The following is a 24,760-nucleotide window of genomic DNA, read 5'->3' as shown; positions in this document are numbered from 1 at the left end:
AAACGGGTGTTGGTGAGAAGTCGTCCCTATATCGCAGGTATGTGTCACGGAAATTGGGCAAACGAAGAGAATTTTGTACGACCGTTTCTTTGTTCGATACGACCTTAATGAAAACCAACAGGTAACATTCAAAGAAAGTATAGGGGACGCGTTTGCTGTTTCAGTCTGCATTGTAGTAAATATGGTATAAAAAATTACCTAGTTAAGCGTGCGAAAAAGCTTGCCGCCGGCAAGGACCTAACCCGCAGACGCGTCCACTTTATTTCCTTCACATTTTTTTTGTAGTAATTGCTACAATACAGTTAAGACCGCTAGCACGATTGGCGTCCCCTATACCTTCATTGACTTCATTATCTGTTGGTTCTCAATAAGAAATTGAACAAGCCCCATTTGCTTACCACGGTTCTTCTAAGGTCTCGCAAAACGGATAACGCGGCGAAAATACTCACGCTGCTCAAATGACTCCTCAAGATTGTGCACGAAACTCCACAAGACTGCGCGGCAAACCAGACAAGGTGACGCATGCGGTGGTAATAGAGCCATTCTGTACCTTCATAGAGCAAAATGTCAGCTATCATTGCCATTTTAAAGAATGCCTTTGCCATATGTCACCCATGGGAGATTTTTATGTAGGTTTAGCGAAATCATTCGATACCGATCTGTAGAACCACTAAAATTCTGTTGTACAGTTCTTGTTCCACGTTAAGGTATTAACACACAGTGACCGCATCTCAGGGAAAAAAATGCTTGTCATCAATGTCACCAGTGCCATCCAACTTTCCTGACAAAAGCGTTATTAATCGCGATTGGCGAGAAAATTATGTGAATACTATTCAGCAACGTACGTCGAAAAACCTCATTCCTGGTGAAGCCGCTGCCGCTTATTTAAGACTTCTTCCTTAAATTATTGATTCACGCTGTATGGCGCGTTGACTCCTATCGGGCACACGTCGTACTCGTCACACTGTCATGGCGGCGTTTGATCTTCCTTAAAGTACCTGATGGACATGTCGTCGTCTTCGCCGCCCCATCCCCAGAACACGTTTGAGAAGCCGTTGACCTTCTCCATGTGGTCGCTGCGCACGGCACTCGCTCCTCCAAAGATGGTCTCGTAGAACGGCCTGCATGCGGTCAAGGGTACACACAATGAGCAGCAGCCCTCTCTCATAAAATACTTAGCATCCATCCTGAGTCGTCAAAATAGCCTTTTCAACAGAAATGGGGATTTCCTACTCTCCAGGGGCTATTGACCGGGAGTACAAAAGCCGACGTCACAGCCTCGGCAGTGCACTTTTGGGGGGGTTTCTAGAACTTTTCTAAAACGTTTTAGAACTAGTTCTAAAAACGTTAGCCCATAGAGGACTATGGCGGCGCCCAAAGTGCCTTCCCTGACAAGGTGCGTAGCTCACTTGTCATCAAAAATTCCGCCATATCCACGAAGTGAATGATGGTGAGTGGGCGAAGCTCCGGAGGTAAACCTGGTAAACCATGAATCCTCTATACATTTTGCCCACTCGATTTTATTACATCGCTCCCCCTAGCGTACGTCGCCGCACTAAATCGAACGATTGCCTTCAACCAATGACACGCGCCATATGTGACATCATTCCGATTTTATAAGATCTCGCGTCTTTCATCAACTACAAGTACCGCTTTCTAGTTTATAACATATTGCATCTTTTCATCATCAGCTACAAGTACCACCATCTAGTAAACACTACAAGAACTAAACGAAGGTGGCTACTTACAGGAGACGGTACCGCCATCTAGTGAACACTGCAAGAACTAAACTAGAGGTGGCTACATACAGGCTACAGGGGACGCACAGCCCACGCCCTAAGGAGCTTCGCCCCTAAAACGTTAGCCTATAGAGGACTATGGCGGCACCAAGAGTGCCTTCCCTGACAAGGTGCGTAGCTCACTTGTATTTCATGATGTCGGTGCAAGCGGACATGTGGAACGGCCCTTCGTCCTTGCAAGCGTACTCGTTGCGCCTGTTCTCCGGCAGCAGGTCTACGTCGTGGAAGATGAAGCAGTTGTGGTCGTCCATTGCCTTGGCTATGTCGTAGCCCACGTTGAGCAGCTTCGCGCGATTGAAGTCTCCCGTGCCGTTCTGCATGAAATGGTGCGCCACGTTTCAGTGAACACTAAACGCGTAGAGCAGCGATTAGCGTGCTATCACACTATTATCCGGAAACAGAGCGAGACGCCTGGAAACATGGCACTATACAGGACACAATACGGGAGTATTGGGTGGAAACGGCGTCGAAACCTTAAACTGCGAATTGTTAGCGTACCGCAGTATACATACCCACTCCGAAGCTTATTATTATAAGCCTGCGCAACGTCTTGTTCTGGCAACATGCATACGCTTATGCGTGGCGAAAAGAAAAAAAAATCACACCATCTCTCACTAAGGGGAACCATGTGTAGATGCGAAGTAGCGGTCGCTAACGCTTACACTGGCGACGACGTTACTTGGGGAGGCGCAAACTACGCAGGGATGGATAGGTGATTCTTACTGGAACATGCCGATTGCTGTCAATGGGTGACCAGAGACAGATTACTCTGATTGGACACAGGCACACAGTCCGCTTTTAGTTAAGGCGCACGCTGCGAATTTTAACATGAAAGTGTTTTATGCGAGGCACCAAGACTTCAATGACGTGTTTCCGTCATGAAAGTGACGTCGCAAAAATACGCACGATGACAGGGCCGTGACGTTCAATAACTCCAACATTAGTAAGTGACCTCGGCCCAAGCTTGGGGTCCAACAGAGTAAGCGACCTTAGCCCAAGTTCGGCGTCCAATCAGTAGCGTTCTTCTGCCTGTCACATCGCTTCTCTGGTTCCGCACTCACCTATGGCGACAAGGGTTATTTTTTCAATCAATAATGATGGATGTTAGTCGCCGGGATGGAGACGTGTGACTAAGCGTTAACGTGGATTCACCCACGTTGAGCGATGTTATAGCTATCACACTCCAATAGATTGAGCAAGCTCTCCAATACAGGGTGTCCCACATAACTTGAGCAAAGAATTTGCAAATGAAAGGCACTTCAGTAGCGAATTGAACTAAACGCGTACTACTCCCACTAGCCTGTAGGTACCCAGGCTATTTTTTATTTCTCCCCTTACTAATTAATTTAAAATTTTACTTACCTATTTTTAAGTATGGGTTCGAAACCCAAAATATGAACACTGATATGTAGAGCACGTTCAGAAACCACTGACAAAATTGTTTCCTGTACGATAAGTCTAGCGCTGTTATTTTTTCCGCGTTGTAAAGAAAGCCTATAACACCACTATAGCAGTGCGCTCGCGTTCCGTCACATGGCTTCTTTTCACGTTTCGCGGGATTTGTTTACAACGTGGAAAAAATAATAGTGTTAGACGTATCGTACAGGTAACAATTTAGTCGGTGGTTTCTGAAAGTGCTCTACATGTCAGTGTTCATATTTTGGGTTTTCAGACCATAATTAAAATAGGTAGGTAATTAGGAAGTATTAATTAGTATGGAGAGAAATAAGAAATAGCCTGAGTACCTACAGGCTAGTGCGAGTAGTATGCGTTTGGTTCAATTCGCTTCCTAAGTGCCTTTCACTATCAAATTCTTGGCTCAAGTTATGTGGGACACCCTGTATAAATATACAGTAAGCAATAAACTACTTCTGTAAGTACACGTTTTACGTTTGTGTTTTACCGATCGCTATATATGATGGAGGGATCAAGCATGTTTTTTTTTTATTGTTCAGCAATGCCACAGGAAAAATCTCCCACCAGAACTACCTTGGAAGTCAAGATCCAGTACCTATACAGGGTGTCCCACGTAACTTGAGCCAGAGTTTAAAAATATGCCAGAACACGTCATTACGACGCGACCAAATGCATGTTACTCACCGTTGCCTGGAGTTATTCAGACTATCTTTTGTGTTCTCAAACATTGTTGAATTAGATATGTTTTTAAACTAACTTTTCAAGAAACGAAGATAGATAAAAAATTTCAATGAGAAAGTTGTATATCGGTTTGCAAAACGTCCGATTAGACAGTATTGAACTTTATATCTGTTAGGTACTAGTGTTTTTCCGCTAATTGCAAATGCCCGCGAAATACAAAAAAATACCACGTGACAAACCCGCTTGCGCGTCATTGCGCACGATGATTCTAGTGTTCCCTAACGTTCCGCGTACGAACGACACGCTTCCCTCGCCCCGGTTTATGACAGCAATAAGCAGTCACACCGGTTATCGTTTTTGTGGCCGATAGCAAAACGTGTTCATCGTAAAGCCACCACCATCGTTGAGGCCCTGCCGAGACAGCACAATGGGGCACATGCTATGTTCATTCGTACGCGGAACATTAGGGAGCACTAGAATCATTGCGCGCACTGGCGCACGAGCGGGTTTGTCACGTGGTATTTTTTTTTTGTATATCGCGGGCATTCGTAATTAGCAGAAAATAACTAATATCTAACAGATATAAAGTTCGAAACTGTCTAATCGGACGTTTTGCAAACCGATCTACAACTTTCTCATGGAAATTTTTTATCTATCTTCGTTTCTTGAAAGGTTAGTTATTAAACATATCTAATTAAAGAATGTTTAAGAACACAAAATATAGCCTAACTCCAGGCAACGGTGAGCAACATACAATTGGTCGTGTCGTAACTGAGTGTTCCGGCATATTTTTAAACTCTGGGTCAAGTTACGAGGGACACCCTGTATATACCAGGGAACAGTTGCGCAGCGTGAGCTGCCGGTATTAGGGGCGCCGCTCCTTAGGGTGCGGGTTGTTCCTTCCTCTGTAGTAGTAGTAGTAGTAGTAGTAGTAGTAGTAGTAGCAGTATGTAGCCACCTCTAGTTTATCAGTTGCTGAATAGATGGCCTTATGTGTATATGTCCTTGAAAATAATATCACTAGGTGGCTTTAGTAGTTTTTGTATAGCTAATAAATGGACAGGCAGATGGACGATTTCGTGTTGTTGATGGATGGATGGACGCACGATTTCGTATGGTTGACGGACGGACGGCCGAACAGACGGACGCTTCGCCCCACTCATCGTCACTCACTCCGTGGATATGCTGTGATTTTTTTTCAATGAAGCTCGCTAGAAGACGCTGCCTGCGTCGGCGTTGCAAGGTGAGAGAGGGGAAACGTAGGAGGTGAGAGAGATATAGAGGAGACGCGCATGCGCAATGGGGGTGTAACCGCCGCGGGGAGGAATACCTAGGTGAGAGAGAAACAGCGAGAGTATAGGTTAGCAGACGCTCCCTTCGTCGTCATTGCAAGGCGAGAGAAAAGGTAGCATAGAAGTGGAGAGAGAGGGAGCGGACTAGCTTGCGCAGTAACGGTGGGCACGCCGCACACCGAATTAAGCTCGACCCTAAGCTGCTTCGCATCTAAAAAGTAATCAAAAGTACCCCGGCTTGTGCCACAAGTATAACGGTCTTATCACGGTGGGACCGTAGGCGTTGGCCGAGGGAAGGGAAAAGGGACACAGCCACAGCATTTCGACAAAGTGAGGAAGGGGTGGGGGAGGGTTGTTTTTTGTTTCCTGCGAACGGATATAGCCCCATTGTTATCAGCATATCAGCATTCACAGCATAACAAAATGGGTGCTACGTAGTTGTGCATATGTTATAACAATTCAATTAAATTCAACCCATTCAAACAACGCCATTTTTGTTTTTAGGTTATAACGCACCAAATACCCATGATAGCGCAAATATCCTTGCACATTCCATAGCCTATTATCGCAGTTTTACTGCTGTGTATATGTCTCGATTCTTTCCACGTCCTCGGTTTTCGCGCTGCTTTGCATCCATACCAACAAGTTGTCCAGAAAATTTCCAAGGTTGTTGAGGGTTATCTTCTATGGAGCGTTCGCAGTTTCAAAGTGGTTATGCGTCACAGAGGTGGGACACGCCACAATATTTGCTACTGGTCTACTAAAAAATTAAGCAGGTCTGCGGGCAAAAGCGCACGTGCTACGGAAGAAAAATAAAGGAAAAAAAGAGAAACGAAGAGAAATTGAAAAGATAACAGAAAAAATATCTGAAAACAATTGGTTGTGAGAGCACTAGGAAAATGTGCGTGGTCCCGTTTGTACCTATGTCGTTCACGCCTACCAATATGAGGCCACCAGCTCCACTATTTCGTCAGCTTTTGCTGTGTTAACAGAGTGAAGCTGCTTAATTTTTTTTGTTACAACAGGCCTGCTCACTGATCTCCCGTGATCACTCAGCACATCAATCTACAAGTTTCGAACAGTTTGGGGCGTAACATTCTTATGCGAAAGGCCAATACAGTGACCGCTCATGTGGAGCTTTTCCGAGGGATTAAAGAAGGCGTCCACACCTGCTCAACGAGGTATATGCCGTAATCCAGCTGCTGGCTCTGGAGAAACGGGTGCATGTGCTGCAGGAAGGCTTGCAGGTTGCTCAGCCGGTCCCGGTAGGGCACCACTATGGCCACTCGATGCCGAGCCGTGCACCCGGTCGGGAACCAGCGACCGCCGGGCATCACGTGCGGCATCGCTTTCTCCAGGACCGAGAGTGGTGGGCCCAACCTCCGAATCTTCACCATGTCGCCCGCTGTGGGTGACACAGTTGTTCAGTAACAAGTAGTATTCTTTTTTTAGTTCGCTTGCTGAATGAGCTGTGTGCCACGCTCACAGCGAAGCGCATGAACACGGTTCATTCAATGACTGTGGCTTCGCCGTGGTAGTTTCACGGTGCTATCGTGTGGTCTCTAAGGTCGCGGGCCGAATGACAGCTGCGGCGGCCACATTTCTATTGTGGCGAACTTCTAGAGAACCGCGTACTTAGACTTAGGTGCAAGTTCAAAAAACCTCAAATGGGTGAAACTTCCGAACCCTCTACATACGGTGCCCCTGCCAATGTTTTGGGACATAGAACCCCGACAACTGTTACTATTATTATACTGTGAGCACTCGTGGTAAAAATATAGCAACTGACTAGCTCTGGCATTGCTTAAAGTAAAAATTGTTTACCTGTTTCTTTTTTTCTTTCGCTTTATGTGGCCGCTTCACTTGTCATTTACTATATCTACAGGGGGGATGAAAACAAACTCGAACATGCGTCATCCACATTTTCTGCTGCTCGGGACTTATTTTCAAGCTGTTGTTGCCTGGATGGTGATAAAAAGCCGATAGCCTTCGGGACTAAAGAAATAGTTCCACTCGTGTATTGGCCAGTGCTTTCCATAGGCGGGGTCACTGACCGTTCGGTTCATGACCTCATTCTAGTGTGTGCCCCCGTTGGTGCAGGCTTGGGTACATCCGCCTTTCAGGAAGAAATGCCGCAGATTTGTCAGGTTGTATCCCATTATAGCGTATTTTTATTGCCACCAAAGTCCGAGTGCGATGATAGCAGCGCACCGCGCAGTTCGTGTTTCTTTCCATTTCCCCTGTGTGTACAGCTTCAACATCTGCAAATGAACGAGTGATCTTCAAGTGCAAGCGGAAAGAGGACACTGCTCCTTTTAGGGGCGAAGCTCCTTATAGCAGCACCCGTTCGTCCCTCGTAGCCGTTGTAGTAATGTGTAACAAGTATAACATTTTGACCTCCAAGGTGGTGCCGGCGAGAGATTTCTTCTGTGCGTTGTTGAACAATAAAAGATAGTGCTCAATGTACATGCCAATGGCTGCTAAGGGGGAATGAGAGACAGGGGAATTCGGCTTTTAGTTAACGCGCACGCTGCGAATTTTTTATTGTTCATCAACGCACAGAAGACAAGAAAGGGTTGCTACGTTATACTCGCTGGGCGTAACCTCCTAGGTTTTAGAAAGGTTTAGCGAGCGTTGGGCCGTAGTGCCACGAATACAGTGAACTATAGTATATACCATGAACTCGAGGTAGTTAAAGGTGGGAAGTAGACACAAAGCGCAAGCCGTAAGAAAGTGTGCGTGTGCCTCCTCTCGTTCAGTCCTTGGAATGTCCGCTGGATGACGGTGCTTCTATAGGAGGAATATATGATGAAAAGATGCGAGATGGTGGTACTAGGAGTGCTCAATAGGTGGACGAACAGACACACAGACAGATGCGTGGATGGATGCACGGATGGTTGCACGGACGGATGGACGCATGGACGGACGCAGGAGCGGATGCATGGACGAAAGCAGGGGTGGACGCACAGATGAACGTGCGGATGCACGCTACAGATGCACGCACGGGCGGCCACACAGACGCGCGCACGGATGGACGGAAGCAAGAACGAATGGACGGACGGATGCTTCGCCCCACTATCCATCATTCACTCCGTGGATATGCTGCCATTTTTTTTTTTTTTTTTTGCTTGACTTGTGGTTCACTACGTGATGAACCTGTAACGTTGGTGCTACTGTAACGTTTTCTTTGCCAAAACTGCACTGTCGACATGCGTGCGAAGGATTCCCCATGTGTGTGTGGGGAGGGGGGAGGTTACACGCTGCGTTATTGGAATCCAAAAAAAAAGAAAAGCTCCGCACAGTAGGGGCCAACACGAAAATAAAGCGATGACGCTCTCTTCACGAAGGCCTACCACCATTAGTCCTCGGCAATGCGGACTAAAGGTGGAGAGTAATAACTTTGAATGCAACATCAGGGGTCCTCGTCAGGGGTTCATCAGAGGTCCTCGTCAACAAACATGTGTAGCCATAGCCATAGGTGTGCGCAGGGTTCACCCATCAAACGAGGGAGAGGTGTATGGGGGCAACACGTGATCCCTCGCTGGTCGACCCCGAAGGTCAACATGCTTCACAATCGAAAGAAAGTGGATGAAAAAAAATGAACAAAAAATAAATGATGTGGTTCTCACAATGCAACCTTGGCATTGTTAAAGTAAACACGTGAAGTGTAAACTCTTCTCGAAATACCGCACGTACAGCCTTTGACCAGCATTGTCGAAGAAAACCAGCTGCGTTGCCATAACAGAGTAAGCGTATGAGGCCGACTTTGTGCCCCCCCCCCCTTCTGTGGATTAGGTGGGGGGTGGGCATACGCACCGCTTCCCCCTTGTGTGCATGCGTGCGGCCGTAGCCATGTGCAGTAAAATAAAAAAGAACGGGAGTGCCCGACTTAGTAAATGTGTGGGGCAGAACTGGCGCCCTCCTTAAGATCATTATCGGGGGCGTCCCCTTGCACCACCCCCCTTCTCCATGCGCGCGCTTCTGACAGTGGCCAAAACCATTCACGTGTAGTATAGTCGACCGAGGCGCCTAAACTTACTGTCTTTTTCGAAGTTCACGGAGCAGTATTCGGAACGAGGTAGTGTGGTCTGTTCCGTGCGCGCATGTGCCGCGTGCCCCTGAAGAAGCGTAGACTCGGTGACGTTTCGGCTCTGTCGATCAGCGACCGCGGTGCCGGACGCTACGACATCGCCGACGGCCGGCTCTGCGCTGACGCACGCGGTCAGCAGCTGGACGACGCCGAGCATGCAGGACACCACGCTTCTCGCTGCGCCCATATCTCCCGCAGTCTTGAAAGCCAGCGAGACAGGTGCCTGTAAGATAACGCAACCGGTAAGGTCATTATTCTCAGCACACAGTCGAAGACACATATGAGAAAATACTATGTATAATTAAAATTTGTAAAATTATTGTGAATATATTTTCGCCGTATATTATATTTTTATATGGAGTTACCCATGTACAAAACTCTGTTGTGATACCCTTCAGATTTGATACATCCAGGTTCGACTGCACAGTGTCCCAGAACAGACAGCAAAGGTCACACTCGGAAGCAGAAAGTACGTTCGAAGGCGTTTAATGTCTTAATCATGCAGCAAAAGCTACATTCCTAGAAGAGCTCGACGCTGTTGTTAGTACACTCGTCACACAAAGGCTGTCATCTATCTAGTATGTCTTTGCTTGCTTTGGGGTGCCGCCCCTTTTATACTTCAAGCCATGCTTCACTGTGTCGCTAGATATCACGGCGGTACTATAGCGCGTACGGGGGTTGAAAATACCATCCCACACATCAGCTGTGTCAAAAGCGTCAGCAGAAGCAAATAACTGCTTTTGCCTGACTACAACCATTAGGGCGACTCCTGTGGTACTCTGGTTATTGTCGCATTCCACGATTGGTCAACTCTGACTGACCCTGAACGATAGTGCGGCCTCTCTTGCTGACGTAGAAATGCCACCATTCAGAAATATGACTATATATATGGGGGAATCTGACAGTGCCCAGAATGACACGGTGTCCGACGGGTACTTTTTCATCTTCCGCCGACATTGCAGCAAACGCAAGCAAACTTCTTTATGTAGCAGTGTAGTGGGAAAGATGTGCGAACTGAAGAGACCTACCTGACCTGGGCAGGACCTTTTGATAGAGAGCTTCCAAACTTTGGTTCCTTGGAATGGCTTGCTGCTTCCGTTCCTGCAGCGTGTTTTCTTCTTTTCCCATCAATGGATGATACCCACTACAGCCTAATAGAGTTATCGCGTTGCACTCTTAAATACAAGGTTTGAGCTTTACCTAAGCCTTTCTTGTTACTTAGTGGGAGGTAGACACGAAGAATAATGTAACATTGGAAGTCGTAATAACCAGATTAGGATGTCGTGTCCCCCCCGTTTAATTTCTATTCGCACAGTGCTGGTCTGGCGATATCACATCTATATGCAACCTTTGTTCAGAACCAGAAACAGTGGAGCACTATTTCATGCCGTGTCGCTGACGCAGATTACTAATAAAACTACTTTTTGTTATTCGATTCGCTAACCTGGAGGCTGAACTTCACAATTGAGAACATACTTTCCTTCCGTGCTTCGGATCTGGGCTTTAGCCACATTGACGCGTTTGATGCCGTTTGTACTTGCCTTCATGAAACTTTAGGAATTAAGTTCCTACACTTGCGTGAGCATTATTCTGAAATTAACATATAAAAAATGGCGACCATCAGAAATAAAGCTATCGGATGGTTGATGTCGCATGCATAAAAGTGTGCCGGGGCACTTCCTACATCTCTCTCTCTCTCTCTCTCTCTCTCTCTCTCTCTCTCTGTCTGTCTTTTTACTCTTTCTCTCACCCACCAGAGTTTTCCCATTCAGAGTCTGTAAAACCAGCGCACGTCTTCTCGTTGCGCTTATAGAGAAAGAAGAGGACGAACCTAACGCGTGTCGGTTGATTGTGATGATAGTTTTTACAGCGAAAGCTGTTATGAGACAACTCGGGTCACGCGCAGTTGTCCGCCGCCGCCGCCGGTGTCAGTAACCACCTCGCGCGAAATTATAAAAAAAAAACCTAGCACCAATGACACATGGTGGGGCTCTAACCCGGGTTCGCTGGGTGTGAGCCCAGTATTCTACCACTGAGTTACGCCGGTGCTTGTAACTTGTTGTCAAACTTGCCTTAGGCAGGCTTGATGTCGGGAAAGCAATCGCGTTAACACGACTTATAAAGCTTTATAACGTATTATAAGCATTTAAAATACGACTTATAATACAACTTATAAAGTACAACCAGTCGTCGCACAATGTGGATAGCGTAACGAGTGGGGCGTCCAATGTTCCGACCCATCACAAAAGCTTGTTCTTGTTCCCCTATTAACTGTGCAGCACACCCACTTCAGCCATAATTCCTCATCGTCGTCAGCCATTGCATGAACAATTGGCACAAAATTCTTTGAAAGTGTTTAGCGGATACCACGCTTCTCAGAAGAATGACGGAAAATAGCATATAGCGAATGCCGGCCTACTATACAAATAAATTTATTAATAATGACCTAATGAGTATGAAGCATGTGTGATTGCAGTATTTATTCAATGAGTATTCAGAAAAGGCTCAGAAGGGCCGCTCTTCTAGCTTTCGCTGTGACTGTGCGGCGCCTTCCGCGCACGCCTGGCGTTTTATTTAACAATTAATGGCTGGTGTAAATATCTCTAAAATAAAAAAAGAATTCTGCCCGTTCAGAAGAAAAAAAAGTCGGTGTTTGCTGCGTCATTTACATGTCGGCGTGCCGAAACATTGACTATCGCGATAGTTACACGGAATTGATGACGATGATGATGATGATGACGATGACGACGACGACAACTGTGATGATGATGATGATGATGATGATGATGATGATGATGATGATGATGATGATGATGATGATGTTGGCGGCAGCGGCGGCGTTCACCCATTGAGAGGGATGGGTCAAGAACCGGGTGGCAGGATCTTTAGGTTAAATGCCTGGGAAGCTAAAAACAAACACTAACTAGCAGATCCCATGCATTGTGGTAACCGATGTAATGCGAAGCAGCCATCAAGAAGCAAATGCCGTGCATGACATGTATGTCATGATTTCTGTCATCTATGTTAGACATGCGCAAATGTCTCATCATACTGATTTTTTTTTAATATCAAGTTAAGGAAGCGGCTGAATAAGCACTAACATGGGAATGTTTTTGTTGTTTCACTTATCTAATCAAACACCGCAGAGTAGAGAACGCTGTGGCTATAACCTAATGTAGTGACACCAAATGACAAATTTAATGCGCCATTCATTTCTGGTCCCAAGAGTTGAAAGGGAGCGACCAGGTATTTTTTCCTCTGGTTCGGCGACAGAACATATATCGGCGATAGAACAGAAATGAATGGTTCATCGTCTCTATTTCCTTGCAAACCTGGCATAAGGGTGAAGCCTCGTGTCCAGCTTTATGTAAATAATAATAAAGTGCGGGATTCTGCAACGAAGTCTGTTGAAGGTAACTTCTATAGGTGCTGTGATTGAGACCGCCGCTTATACCAACATTATCTTAATTCGATGTCGGTAGTCTCTGAGTTTATCCAATGATAGTTTGTTTATTTTATTATGCAAGCACACATTTCGAAATCCTACTGCTTTCGCGGGAGCCATATTCGGTAGAATTGGTGTAATGGCTCCTTTTGAGATATTGTAGCTAATTAGTATACGTCACCTTATTCAGATATACTCCGTAGTGGCCAGCTACCTATGGATAACAAATGAAATTTTACAATGAAAGTTGTTCTGAGATCACAAGAGTCGCGTGCACCGTAGTTGTCCGCTGCCGCCGCCGGTGTCCGTAACCACTATCGCACAATATAATAATAAAAAAAAACGCCAGGTCTGCGCGGAAGGCGCAGCACAGTCACAGCGAAAGCTATAGCTAGCAGAGTGGCCTTTCGGAGCTTTTTTCTAAACACTCATTGGGTAACGGCTGCAAGCACAGTTGCTTGATACCCATTACGGCATTAATAATGAACTTTTTTGGGTACTAGGCCGGCATTCGCTATGCTATTTTTTCGTCATTCTTCTGAGAAATGTGGTATCCGCTAAACACTTGCAAATAATTTTGTGCCAGTCATTCATGCAGTGGCTGACGACGATGAGGAATTATGCCTGAAGTGGGTATGCGAAACAGTTGAATTATTAGGTGGTCAACAACAAGCTATTGTAATTGGTTGGAGCATTGCTCGACCATCTCGCTATGCTGTTCGCATTGTGCGACGATTGGTTGTTCTTTCGCTGTTCTAAAAAGCTTTTTTTCAAGTCGTAATAACGCGATTACTTACCCGATATCAAGCCCGCCTAAGGCTTGTTTGCCAACAAGTCCGAAGTATTGGCGTGGCTCAGTGGTAGAACGCTCCCCCTTGTAGTAAATTCTTCGCGTTTTCCATAGGGCACTGCCCTAAGCACAGTCTTCCCCTTTTCTTGAAACGCCTAATTTCTAGGGCAGAGCAGGGGGAGGCTGCTTTGCGCAGCGCTAGGCTCGACATTCTGGAGGTCATCCTGGAATGGGCTAAGAGGGCAGAGAAGGACTACTTCAAGTAGTTCCTGCCCACCATTCTCTGTCCTATTGCCTCCTTCCCTTTAACAAGGGACAAGTTGCTCATTCATTCATTCATTCATTCATTCAAACTCGATAGTCGCGAGCTATCTCGAACTTCACAGTTAAACTGGAACTCAACTTATTAGTGACATCTAGACAACACCATTCCGATGAAGTAAACGTCGCTCTTTATTGACAAAGTTCTGAAACATTATCGCTTCTGTTTTGCGCGTCCTTCGTTCCTGTGCATATAGCGTTCATAAATAAATTATGTGTACTATTTCGTTCTCCTATTGGGCCGGAATAGGAGATGTCCACGAGGATATGGGTGTAGAGCTTTTTGAAGACGATGTCGAGTACTGTGTACTCCAGGCTGTTGAGGCCGTCCTTGCGACTGCGGAAGCAGCTTCGCCTTAGCAGCCAGTTCCTGAAAGGGGTCGAACACGGAGAAATTAGCGAGAGCTCGTCCGCCTCTGATCAGTCGCAGATATTTGTTATTCATTGCTGAGGACACCGTGCGTCACTTTTTAGCTTTCTTCATTTGAAGGAAAGAAGTGAAAGGTTAAGGGCTTGTTTTCTTTGTTAGACAAAATAATAATGATAACTAACAGACAATGATGCCAAGAGACGTATAGGGGATGTTTTTATAGTAACTGTAAATAAAACGAGAAGAAAATCACATCAGCTCCCGCTAAAGGGAACCATGCGTAGATGCGAAGCAGCGGGCGCTAATGCTTACAATGGCGGCGACATTGACGTTGGTGCTAATCGTGGCGTTGCGCAGGAGAGAAACCAGCGAAGGCGCAAAGCACTCAATGATAGACCAGCGTTTCCTGCTGGAACATGTTATTCGCTGCTAATGGGCGACGAGAGACAGAAGACTCCGATTGGACACAGAGACCTGCAGTCGTCCGCTTTTAGTTAACGTGCATGAGGCGAATTTTTATTCTTCAACAATATACAGAAATAATCTCCCACCGGCACTACCTTGGAGGCCAATATCCAGCGTCTATATATATGGGCTGGCCAGGGAACGTTTGTGAAGCGCGAGCTGTTGGTTTCTTCAATCAAGAAACTCGCACGCAGATGCTGCCTGCGTCTGTGTTGCGAGGCGAGAGTTTAGGCGGCGTAGGAGAGGAGAGGGGAGGGTACGCGCATGCACAAGGGGGAGGGGTGTAAACGCCGCAGGAAGAAATGCCTAAAAAAAGAGATGGGAGAGCGAGCGTATAGGATAGCAGACGCTCCCTGCGTCGACGTTATGAGGGGGGAGAGGGGAGCGTAGGAGAGGGGAGCAGACGCGCATGCGCATTAAGGAGTGTCACGCCACACACCGGATTGAGCAAGACCAACAACACCTATACTAGTTGGTGTTAATTGGCTCGACGATAAGCTGCTTCGCATCTAAAAGTAAGCTTGCCACCGACAGGATAACTGCCGTAAGCAACTTATAGTTTCGTCTTCCTATCGGCCCTTCGAACACGGCAACTGACATCCACCTATGTAGAACCACAGTTCTTATCTGGTCTAACTTTACGACTTGGGAATTCCATGTAGAATAGATTCCTCCCCCCCCCCCCTCTTTTTTACCTGCCCTTACTAGCCTGTGTAAGGGCGCGCTGCCTTGGTCCTGACCGCGAAGCATCGTTGCGTGTAACCTTAATATGGTCGCGGGGTCGTCACCGAGGAAGGGGGTAGTCGGTGTGTTCAAGACGCAACTCTTTATTCGGACGAACTTGTGCACAGGAAATTAAAGATGAAGTAAATGAAATACATGTTGCATGCACTGATAGGGGCAAGGACAGTCGTCGGCCGTCTGTAATGTGATCAGCCATAAAACGCGTTCGAAGATTCCAGTGGTATCGTTGGTGGACGGGTTGGTTCCAGAATAAACGCAACAGTTCGCGTTGCACGCTAAAGCTTATCAGAAGATTTTAAAAATAGTCCGGAAGGTTCCTGAACATTAGTGCGTGGTTTGCGCAAGGCACTGGTTATGCGTGTAAAGGACCGGTTACAAAGAAGCACTGAACTACGCGCGTGTGCAGATAGATACTTACCGTATGGGATTTCGGGCCTGCGTCGAATGGGAGAGGGCGGTGTAGCGTCCAACAGTGCAAGTATTACGCATTATAGGGAGCCCGTTATTATGCAGCCTGAAAGAAAGTGAAACGTAGTTTCGTTTTGTCGGCTGCAACAAGTGCACGTCCCGCCGCAATTTAATCGCGCGAAAGTGTCGTATGAGATCCACGTTTTTTTTTTCTTTTCTTTTTTTCGGCTATAGCATGAAGATGATCCTATAATACACGTGAAGGCTCCGTAGTTTGGCCATGTTTCCTGGATGCGTGACAAACAAATAGATTGACGTGGACGTAAAACATAACGCTGGTTTTGGGCAAAAGTCGCATCTTCATTATAGATCAAAAGCCGGCAGTTCGTGCACCACCGCGTATAGAGCGGCGTGTTCTTTAGTGCAGAGTCGTTCAACACGCTTTGAAGGACTCTGGTGCAACGGGAAGCTTAACGACCACTGTCAAAACACAGAATTACAACGGAGAAAGCCCCGTGAGGCATTTACTTTCAGGGCTTGACTTGTCGCCCACTCATAGATCTGTTGTGGCGTGATCAAGGTCAAAATCAAGTGGTCAATACAGGCCAAAAACAAGGCTGGCAATGCTAAAAATCAGATCAAAGTAAACTAACGAGGCCAAAATTGTCTAATTAACACTCTAAATTAAGAAGTAATCGCAATAATTAACTTGAGATCACTAAAAATGCTTTAGGAATATGCGCCTGAATTCCGCGCTTCGCAAGAGACTTCGCCGAGTGCGAGATTGATCCTTCCAAGGGAGCTTCTCCGGTGCCGGTGGGAGATTATAGACTGACACAGCGCAACATAGACATACAATAACATAGCGCAACGGTAACCGCTGGGTGCCCGTGCTACTACGCACTTCTTCTAGTTTCCCAGTTGTGCAGCTGCATTTAGTGCAGTATATATCCAGTGCCGTGTTCCTGTTCCCTTTTTAATCGTCAATCCTTCGCACTCTTTTAGTATAGTTGTCTACCATGCAGCACCAACCAGCTCAATCTAACACACTGTTACAGCTAGCATTTAACCAGTGCTTGATTGAGAGTGTAGTTTCGCATAGTAAGGCAAAACTTTTAAACCAGAATTATGCTTGTAACGTGACAATTTTCAAAATAGCCAAATAATTCCACATTTTAATTTAAACGAATAATCACAATCTTTTATAAATTTCCTTAAACTGAGCAGCAACTACAGCCTTCGCCAGCCAGCAATCCTAACCACAACGTACCTGCGAGCCATGTCGTCATCCTCAGCACCCCATTTCGAGAACAAGTTCGAGAAGCCATTGACCATCTCCATGTGCTTGATTTGCATGGCAACCACGCCTCCGAAGATGCCCGGGTAAATGACCCTACGTGCGAGATAACTGCATTATTTGCGAATTTCATTGGGGGAGCGGGAGCACTCAAGAGCACGCTGAAAGTGCACTCTTTCGAGCACGCGTGTTTCTGTGGTCGAACAGGAGTAAGGGCACTGTCATTCATTGGTAATTTGGTAGAGCACTTTTGCTGCGCCGACAGCAGCGAGAAGCAGTTTGCAGTGCTCTCGCCTCAAAACCGGAGTAGTGGTAGTGGTCAAAAGACGAAGTGCCTTATTTCTGTAGCCCGGTAGGGAGCACGGCGCTGCGCCTATGTTGACGAGAGTCACGTGACCTTTAAATGTCACAGTTACCCTCTCACCTGCTCTCTGGTAGCGTGACGCATTCCAGTGGTACGTAGTGTTCGAGAGCAGAGCACTGCTCTCAGTGCACTACTCTCCCCTCCCCCTTCTCTGTACTATCCCTCTACTCCTGTTCTCTCAATGGAATTCGCCATAAGGAATGTCACCCAGTGGGCTCTTGCAGGTAACAGAAAGGGCCACTAAAGAGCAAGACAACCTAATTCGAGCTATAGCATTACAACAACAGAAAGAAACGACCCCCCCCCCTTTTTTTTATTGGTAAAGTGGCAGTAACTTGTGCGTGCCTGACATCTTTCCTTCTTTTCCGATAAGGCGTAAATGGTGTAGGCCCGTGTGCTCAGATTTGGGTGCACGTTAAAGAACCCCTGGTGGTCGAAATTTCCGGAACCCTGCACAACGGCGTCTCTCATAATCAAATGGTGGTTTTGGGACGTTAAACCCCACATATAATTTAATCAATCAATTTTTCCTTCTTTCTGTTTCTTTCTTTCTTTCGCATTGCGCAATGCTCCCTCCCGTTTGCTTCCTCCGTACCAGGAATAGGACCTCCGTAAACGTGCTTAGCAGCGCAACACTTCTGCTGCTAGACGGGCAACAGATGATCTCTGGGCAACAGTGAAATGGGGTAACGTGAAATGACAAGTGACCCCAACAGAAGATAAGATTACTGTATCAGGGAACGGCTGCTCGCCGATAAGACCACGATCTACAAGAGATCGCTTCAGTTATTGTAAAATAGCGCATATACAGATAATACTAATGCAACCAACGCGCCTCCGAGGGCCACGCTTCTGTACGCTCGCCTGTGCCGGGTTTCTCACGTGCGACGCCACCAGCGAAACCTTTGAGCTTACCTAAGCCTCACTTAAATATACACTTAAACCTTATTAGAACAAAGTTTCATCTTACATGAAAGTAAGTTTGCTATATCCAAAAAATCTTTATAAAGGCTTACTTTAACTATATCTATCGCAAGACTATTTCTCATCTGCTTTCTTATAACCAAGATTTTGTTACATCCGGGTTCATGATATATATAGGGGGTTGAGTGTAGACCTATTCCACGTCTGTAAACAGTGGTGGGTGTCGTCGACAGAGAGAGGCACCTGTAGCGACATCACGGCGCGTGGGCTCCGCCTAGCCCAAAGCTCGATGCCACCCTCTCTGTCTAGGTGACAACTCCCACATCAGCTGCAAAGCTGCCTTCTAGCACAGCGCATCTGGAAGGAGCCTTCCGCGTCCGACGTGCTGGTGGAAGTCGTCACGTGATCATTGAGGGCGGTGGTGGGCTCTCTGCCTAGCTGAGCCTGCACGCCGTGATGTCGCTACAACCGTCTCACTATGTGGATGGCACTTGCCACTGTTTACAAACATGGAATAGGTCTATACATGCCCATCAACTGAGCGGCAAAGACGAACTTACGCCATGCTAGCTCACGTATATTTCCACTCACGTATATTTCCACTTGTCGAGGCAAGTAGTGAAGTGGAAGGCGTGCTGGTCCCTGCAAGCGTACACGTTGCGCCTGTTCTCAGGCAGCAGGTCAACGTCGTGGAAGATGAAGCAGCTGTGGTTGTGCATCGCCTTTACTATCTCGAAGCCCGCGTTGAACAGTTTCGCACGGTTGAACCCTTCCGAGCCGTTCTGCGAGAAATTCGGTGTTCAGTGACCGATTACTCGAGCAGTCTTCGATATACCTTTTCGATGGAGAGGGAGAGCACGTACTCTCTGAACTGTTACGCGGAGGTACAAAGGTTGACGTCGCTGGATGAGGCCTATGGGTGCCCGGCCATCCTCTCAATTTTGTAAAAGCGAGCTCCCACACCCCCTTCGCCAGGTCTGCATTAACACTGCGACAACCATTCGACAAGCGCTATAGTGCCTCCGCGAACTCGGACGACAGCGCAGCTCTGGCCGACCGGCTCGCCCTCCGCCATCTCCTGACGCCGTGAAGCACTCGCTGAGTGGTGTCTCGTCCTCGGACTCCTTCGACTATGTCCCCATTTTTCTCCATCTTCTCTTTACTTCTGTATGTGGATGCCCTCATCTCTATCCCTATCTCTATGAATCTCTATCTCTTTTAATCCCTCCTTATCCCCTTTCCTCGTGAGCTACTGCTGAAGTGTCGCATTATGATGCAGACAGTTGCGGGGCTCACTTCTATCTTCTTTTCTCTCTTTTAAGAATCATTCAAGGCTTGATCTGTATGGCAGTAGAGCCCTGCATGGGGAAGTTCCGACCCTCCAGTTTGCCTCGTTATCATTTTTTCGACCCTAATTTTTCAGTTAACAACTGATCATTCGGTTGATGGGGTGTATGAATAAGAGGACAACAGGTATCGTCCCTCTGCTGCATGCGATTCGTCGAGACGCTGCATGGGAGGGGCTACTGCCAAGAAGGCGAAGAAAGGTTCGAAAAAGCTTCTTGGAACAGCATTCGAAAGCTCGAGGTTCAGCCCTTGCCGGCGGCAGGTTGGCTTTTAGCCTACTATATTTCTTCACAATCATATAACTACAACAAATAACATCCCCTATAGTTTGTTTGGCTCGGCTGTCTGTCTGTTTTCATTAACGTTTTGTCTAACAGAAAAAAAGAGGCCTTAGTTCCCTTTGTGCTGAGGTTTCTTGAGGTTATAAGGTTGTAGCGAAGGAAGACCGTGCGGTAAAGCAATGCAATGCTGGCAAAGACGGCACAGGCTCTCGCACAATCACAGCGTGGCTCTTTGCATACCTTCTTTGGCTCATCATTCCGTTTTGCGAGGAACGTATATACGTGGTGCTACCTGCTCGCAATCGAAGTGAGGTTCACCTCGGTTTGCTCGGCATTGTGTTATGGTAATTATGGTGCTCACCTGCTGACGTGAAGGTCACGTGATCGAATCTCCTCCGCGGCAGCTGTGTTTTCGGTATAGGCTAAAATGCTTGAGGCCCGTGCGCTTAGATTCAGGTGCGCGTTAAAGAACCACAGATGGTACAGAAGTTTCCGGAGCCCTACAATTATTATTGGTTTGGCTCTTGAAGTAATCAGGCAATTTTCATTCTTTGAACTGCGCTTTACTATTGGTCAGATGCCAGCTCGTAATAAGTTCACGTGATACGTGACGCCAAACAGGCTCATAAAAAGTTTGCCACACTCGCCGCTATGGCTACTGGTGGCGCTGACTGACACTCCCACGTTTACATTCACATATATACCCGATAAAGTGGGTGGGGGGATGGCCGCCTAGCACGACGTGTCTAAGATTATTGGTAATGCTGTGCGTTGTAGCTAGAGCTGTGTGCTTCGAGCTCACAACTATTTGAATCTTTTCGTCAGGGACACACTTTCTGTGACCGGGACGATATATATATACCATGCTGGGCATCGCACCTTGCAACAGCCCGAAGGAGATAATGGTGGCGCCCAAGAAGCCCTTGTTTAAATGATGTATATCAGCAAGCTGTTCATATCAGCAGTTTTTTTTTTTTCACGGACTACTGATCATCTATATAAAAGGTTTCCTGAAAACAACACGCTTCTATTCTGTTCCCTCTGAACCACGCCGCACATTGTTGTGTCAAGTTGTCAACTTGGAGCTTTATTGCAGCTGTACGCTAAGTATATGGTCAATTGAGTAAAAATGCATACTGCCGATTAACTATCAGGCTATGAGATTAACTAAAACAGGCTTGTCGGAGACACATGAAAGAAGTTAGCCCGCGCCAGTAACCCAGACACTCGTACTCGCGAACCCCGCCGCGGTGGTTTAGTGGCTAAGGTACTCGGCTGCTGACCCGCAGGTCGCGGGTTCAAATCCCGGCTGCAGCGGCTGCATTTCCAATGGAGGCGGAAATGTTGTAGGCCCGTGCACTCAGATTTGGGTGCACGTTAAAGAACCCAAGGTGGTCGAAATTTCCGGAGCCCTCCACTACGGCGTCTCTCATAATCATATGGTGGTTTTGGGACGTTAAACCCCACAAATCAATCTCGTACTCGCAGAGTAACTCAGACACTCGCAATAGCACAGCTGCGTAGTTTCTCAAGATAGTTGTTTGGGTTTATAACACCGCTAAACCACAATATGATCGTAAGAGATGCTGTATCAGGGAGCTCCGGAAATTCTGACCCCATGGCGTGTTTTAACGTGCACCTCAATCGAAGCATATAGCGTTTAGACTCGTTAAAATCTGGCTTACACATACATTCAAATGCGGCCGCCTCGGCCGTGTTTCGATCCCGCGACCTTCAGATTGTAGCGCTACGCTAGATTTGGCAAGCTGGCCGCGCCGAAAAAGAAGCGAGCCGCATGGCACGTGGGGCGCGAGCCACGAGGATTTTTCAGAATGGCTGAGCTCCTGGCCTGACTGGACGCTGCAGCGGCAACTCTGCCTGCGCCTGCGTCCCAAATAAAAGCTGTGACCTGGGCACGGGCTCATCGCCGTGGTCTCGTCTCCCATTCCTCAACAAGATCAACATTTGAGCACCGTTGTCACCAGACCACTGTGGCGGGTAACGCCAGCATTCGCCAGTCTGGTCGTCATACTGGTCATATGCAAAAAAAAAATTTTTTGCTGTTCAAGTGACGACACCTTGTGAGGCCCTCCGAGTAGTGCACTTACTTCGAAACTATATATGATACAATAATCGGACATTTGAAGTATTTTACATTGTAGCAGAGTGCGTCAATATTTTCGTTCTCCGTGTCACACAATGCCGAGTCACAAGGGCAGTCGGGTCGGCTAAAGTGCTTACTCGTTATGATGAAATTTCTAAGTACAGACCATACTTGATAGTTCACCGCCCATACTCGAGTCTATAGTCGAGTAACATAACCGCTATAGAGGGCCCACGGCGACCAGAAACGAAATAAAAGGGGAGGGAAAGGAAGCAAGCATTTGGAGGGGAAAGTTTGGAAAGTTAACCAGGAACGTGGCAGGCATATTAGGAGGTGTCAATTACGTGCGTAATATTCCAGTACATGCAACGACGAATTCCGATTCTGATTCTGCGTGTTTCGGGGGGATTCAAAGGTGGCGTGCACACCTGTTCCACCACGTATATGCCGTAATCCAGCCGCTGGCTCTGGAGAAACGGGTGCATGTGCTGCAGGAAGGCTTGAAGGTTGCTCAGCCGGTCCCGGTAGGGCACCACTATGGCCACTCGATGCCGAGCCGTGCACCCGGTCGGGAACCAGCGACCGCCGGGCATCACGTGCGGCATCGCTTTCTCCAAGTCCAAGAGTGGTGGGCCCTGCTTCTTGACTTGCAGCAAGTCGCCTACATGTACGACCAGTAACGCTGCATTAGGCGAGAACGTGGGACTGGCAGCATCAGTAATTACCCAGACACGTCTTTCATTACTAACGAGCAGTCAGTTACAGAGTGCTGCAAAAGACTGTTGTGTGTGTTCACCAACACGAGATTATGCTATTGCACTTGTGTTTTTCAAGTGAAGCAGAAGATGATGATGACGATGACTATGAAGAAGAAGACGGAAGAGAATGCATGCTCTTTGATGATGAGGTTTCTTATGGTGATCCCGCATAGATTACGACTAGCTTACAAGAGCTGTGTTGTCGAAAGCCTTTTGCGGTGACTGAATCAATATTTGATGAATTGAAGGCTTCTACAAACTTCAGTCTGTCTAATACTTCCGGGATGACAACATGACATATTGTGTGTGCGTGTGTGCGTCTCAGAGTGTCTCTGCACATGCAAACACGTGCGCACATACTCACGCACACGCACTCAGAAATACACGCGCACAGACGCACAAAGCTATACGTAATAGTAACAAGGTGTTCAGAAAGAAATGTAAGGCGTGCAAATGAACAATACGTAAGGTGCGCCATCTCAAGATGGACGAGAGGCGACGTAACACAAAACACGAGAGCCGTTATTGATACGTATGGAAGAATTCACGTCCACACAAACCTTCATAGCGGCATTTGTGAAGCGCGAAAGACGATGAAAAAAAACAAGCTGCTATGCTTACTGCCTTGTTTCCAGTTCACCGAACAGAAGTTGGGACGAGGTGTGACCTTGCGAGGAGCATGTCGCTGTCGAAGGGAGGGCGTTCTGACGCTGAGGTTCTGTTGAGTAGTGACCGCGTAGTCGAATGGCTTGGCATTGCCGATTTCGGGGTGTGCCACGTCGGGCTCAGTGAACAGCATGGTGGCGGCGGAAACGAGTGCCACGCACACTAGAGTCCTTGATATGGCAATGCGCGATGGAGTCTTTAGTGCTCTCATCACCCGCTACCTGTAAGATACAGGATAACGTACCGAATAATGTACTAGTGATAAGAGTTTCACTCTGCCAGCAAGAAGTGTACGTATACGGTTTTACAAGATACATACCCGAGGAGAATCCGTCGCGTGCAGTCTTTGCGATTTCCGTGGCTTTGGGACCAGGCTGATTTCGCTTTCAGAGACCACCCTTGTTCACTTCTTCTTCTTCATTCACGCCGGTGCGCAATCGCGAAGGCACGCGCTCTCGAGGACCATAGTCCTAAATTGTTCACTTGCATTAGCCGCCAACTTCTTGGCCAATCCACCTCAGTGGGTAAGAGCCAGAAAAGAGGAACAAGCAAGCAAGTAAGCAAGTGTGAAGCAAGCCGATCGCACCTAGTCACGCATCGCCAGATGAAGCAATCTTATCGATTCTTCACGTGGAAAATTACGTATATGGCGTCGAAAGCACTTCTGTTTCAGTACGAGATGAAAAAAAAATGCGTGCAGGGGGTAGCTTGATGTCTGCGTCAACGTTACCTTTCGCGGGGGAGAGCTCGTTGTTGTTGTTGTTGTTCCCCTGTGCAAATGGCTCGTACCCAAAGAAGGGGATTGGCCGATTATGAGGTGAATTTGCCCTAAACTTTCAGCATTGCGTCATTCCTACAAAATTTTTTTTGTAACTTAATTTTGATTTGAAATACCGATATCAAGTTTGCAGGAAAAAAAAAGAAGAAAAATAGTGAGACAGCAATTTAGCAAGAAAATCGTTTAGTCGCAGTGATGTATTCTTGAACGGCGAATAAGACATCCCTGTGGCTGAAACCCAGTGTAGAGGCTCCGAATGAAAGAAGATCAGGTTGTGATAGTTGCAAGCCCAGTCTTTGAAGAGGTGGTGCTAGTATGCTTTGCCTGAATAAATCGAAACGGCGACAATGTAATAAAAAATGACTGATCGTTTCCTCTTGATTACAGTAAATGCACATAGGGGAATTCAATATGCCTGAT

The 24,760-nt window shown here is 47.0% G+C and overlaps 3 protein-coding genes across 5 annotated transcripts in view; 1 reads left to right on the top strand and 2 right to left on the bottom strand.

Moving 5' to 3' along the window:
- The window catches only part of LOC142776003 (solute carrier organic anion transporter family member 4A1-like), an 80,527-nt gene that overhangs the window by 4,057 nt on the left and 51,710 nt on the right, over nt 1-24,760 (top strand). The gene's annotated exons all lie outside the window — the stretch shown is intronic.
- On the bottom strand, nt 507-6,585 carry LOC119169305 (beta-1,4-N-acetylgalactosaminyltransferase bre-4). Its single transcript, XM_075885894.1, has 3 exons — nt 6,358-6,585; nt 1,923-2,137; nt 507-1,121 (listed from the first exon to the last, which is right to left on the bottom strand). The coding sequence occupies exons 1-3, from the start codon at nt 6,583-6,585 to the stop codon at nt 968-970; spliced, it is 597 nt and encodes a 198-aa protein (XP_075742009.1). The 3' UTR covers nt 507-967.
- Nucleotides 13,967-22,927, bottom strand: LOC142794388 (beta-1,4-N-acetylgalactosaminyltransferase bre-4-like). The gene is made up of 4 exons (XM_075885890.1): nt 22,567-22,927; nt 18,998-19,188; nt 17,092-17,214; nt 13,967-14,204 (listed from the first exon to the last, which is right to left on the bottom strand). The coding sequence occupies exons 1-4, from the start codon at nt 22,741-22,743 to the stop codon at nt 13,967-13,969; spliced, it is 729 nt and encodes a 242-aa protein (XP_075742005.1). The 5' UTR covers nt 22,744-22,927.

Source organism: Rhipicephalus microplus, chromosome 2, assembly GCF_043290135.1.
Source record: "Rhipicephalus microplus isolate Deutch F79 chromosome 2, USDA_Rmic, whole genome shotgun sequence".
In the NCBI taxonomy this organism is placed as follows: Eukaryota; Metazoa; Arthropoda; class Arachnida; order Ixodida; family Ixodidae; genus Rhipicephalus; species Rhipicephalus microplus.
The sequence above is the reverse complement of the archived record's forward strand: the minus strand, read 5'-3'. Positions and strand labels throughout refer to the sequence as shown.

What these genes read in the sequence shown, in the direction of transcription:
- LOC142794388 (XM_075885890.1), bottom strand. Translation starts at nt 22,743, where the DNA reads ATGCCGCACGTGATGCCCGGCGGTCGCTGGTTCCCGACCGGGTGCACG. An exon ending in CTCGACAAGTGGAAATATAC is followed by an intron (nt 17,215 to 18,997) that starts GTGAGTGGAAAT and finishes TCTCGCACGTAG; the next exon opens with GGTCATTTACCCGGGCATCT. An exon ending in GATGACGACATGGCTCGCAG is followed by an intron (nt 14,205 to 17,091) that starts GTACGTTGTGGT and finishes GACCCCTTTCAG; the next exon opens with GAACTGGCTGCTAAGGCGAA.
- LOC119169305 (XM_075885894.1), bottom strand. Translation starts at nt 6,585, where the DNA reads ATGGTGAAGATTCGGAGGTTGGGCCCACCACTCTCGGTCCTGGAGAAA. An exon ending in GCATATACCTCGTTGAGCAG is followed by an intron (nt 2,138 to 6,357) that starts GTGTGGACGCCT and finishes AGTGTTCACTGA; the next exon opens with AACGTGGCGCACCATTTCAT. An exon ending in ACCGACATCATGAAATACAA is followed by an intron (nt 1,122 to 1,922) that starts GTGAGCTACGCA and finishes GACCGCATGCAG; the next exon opens with GCCGTTCTACGAGACCATCT.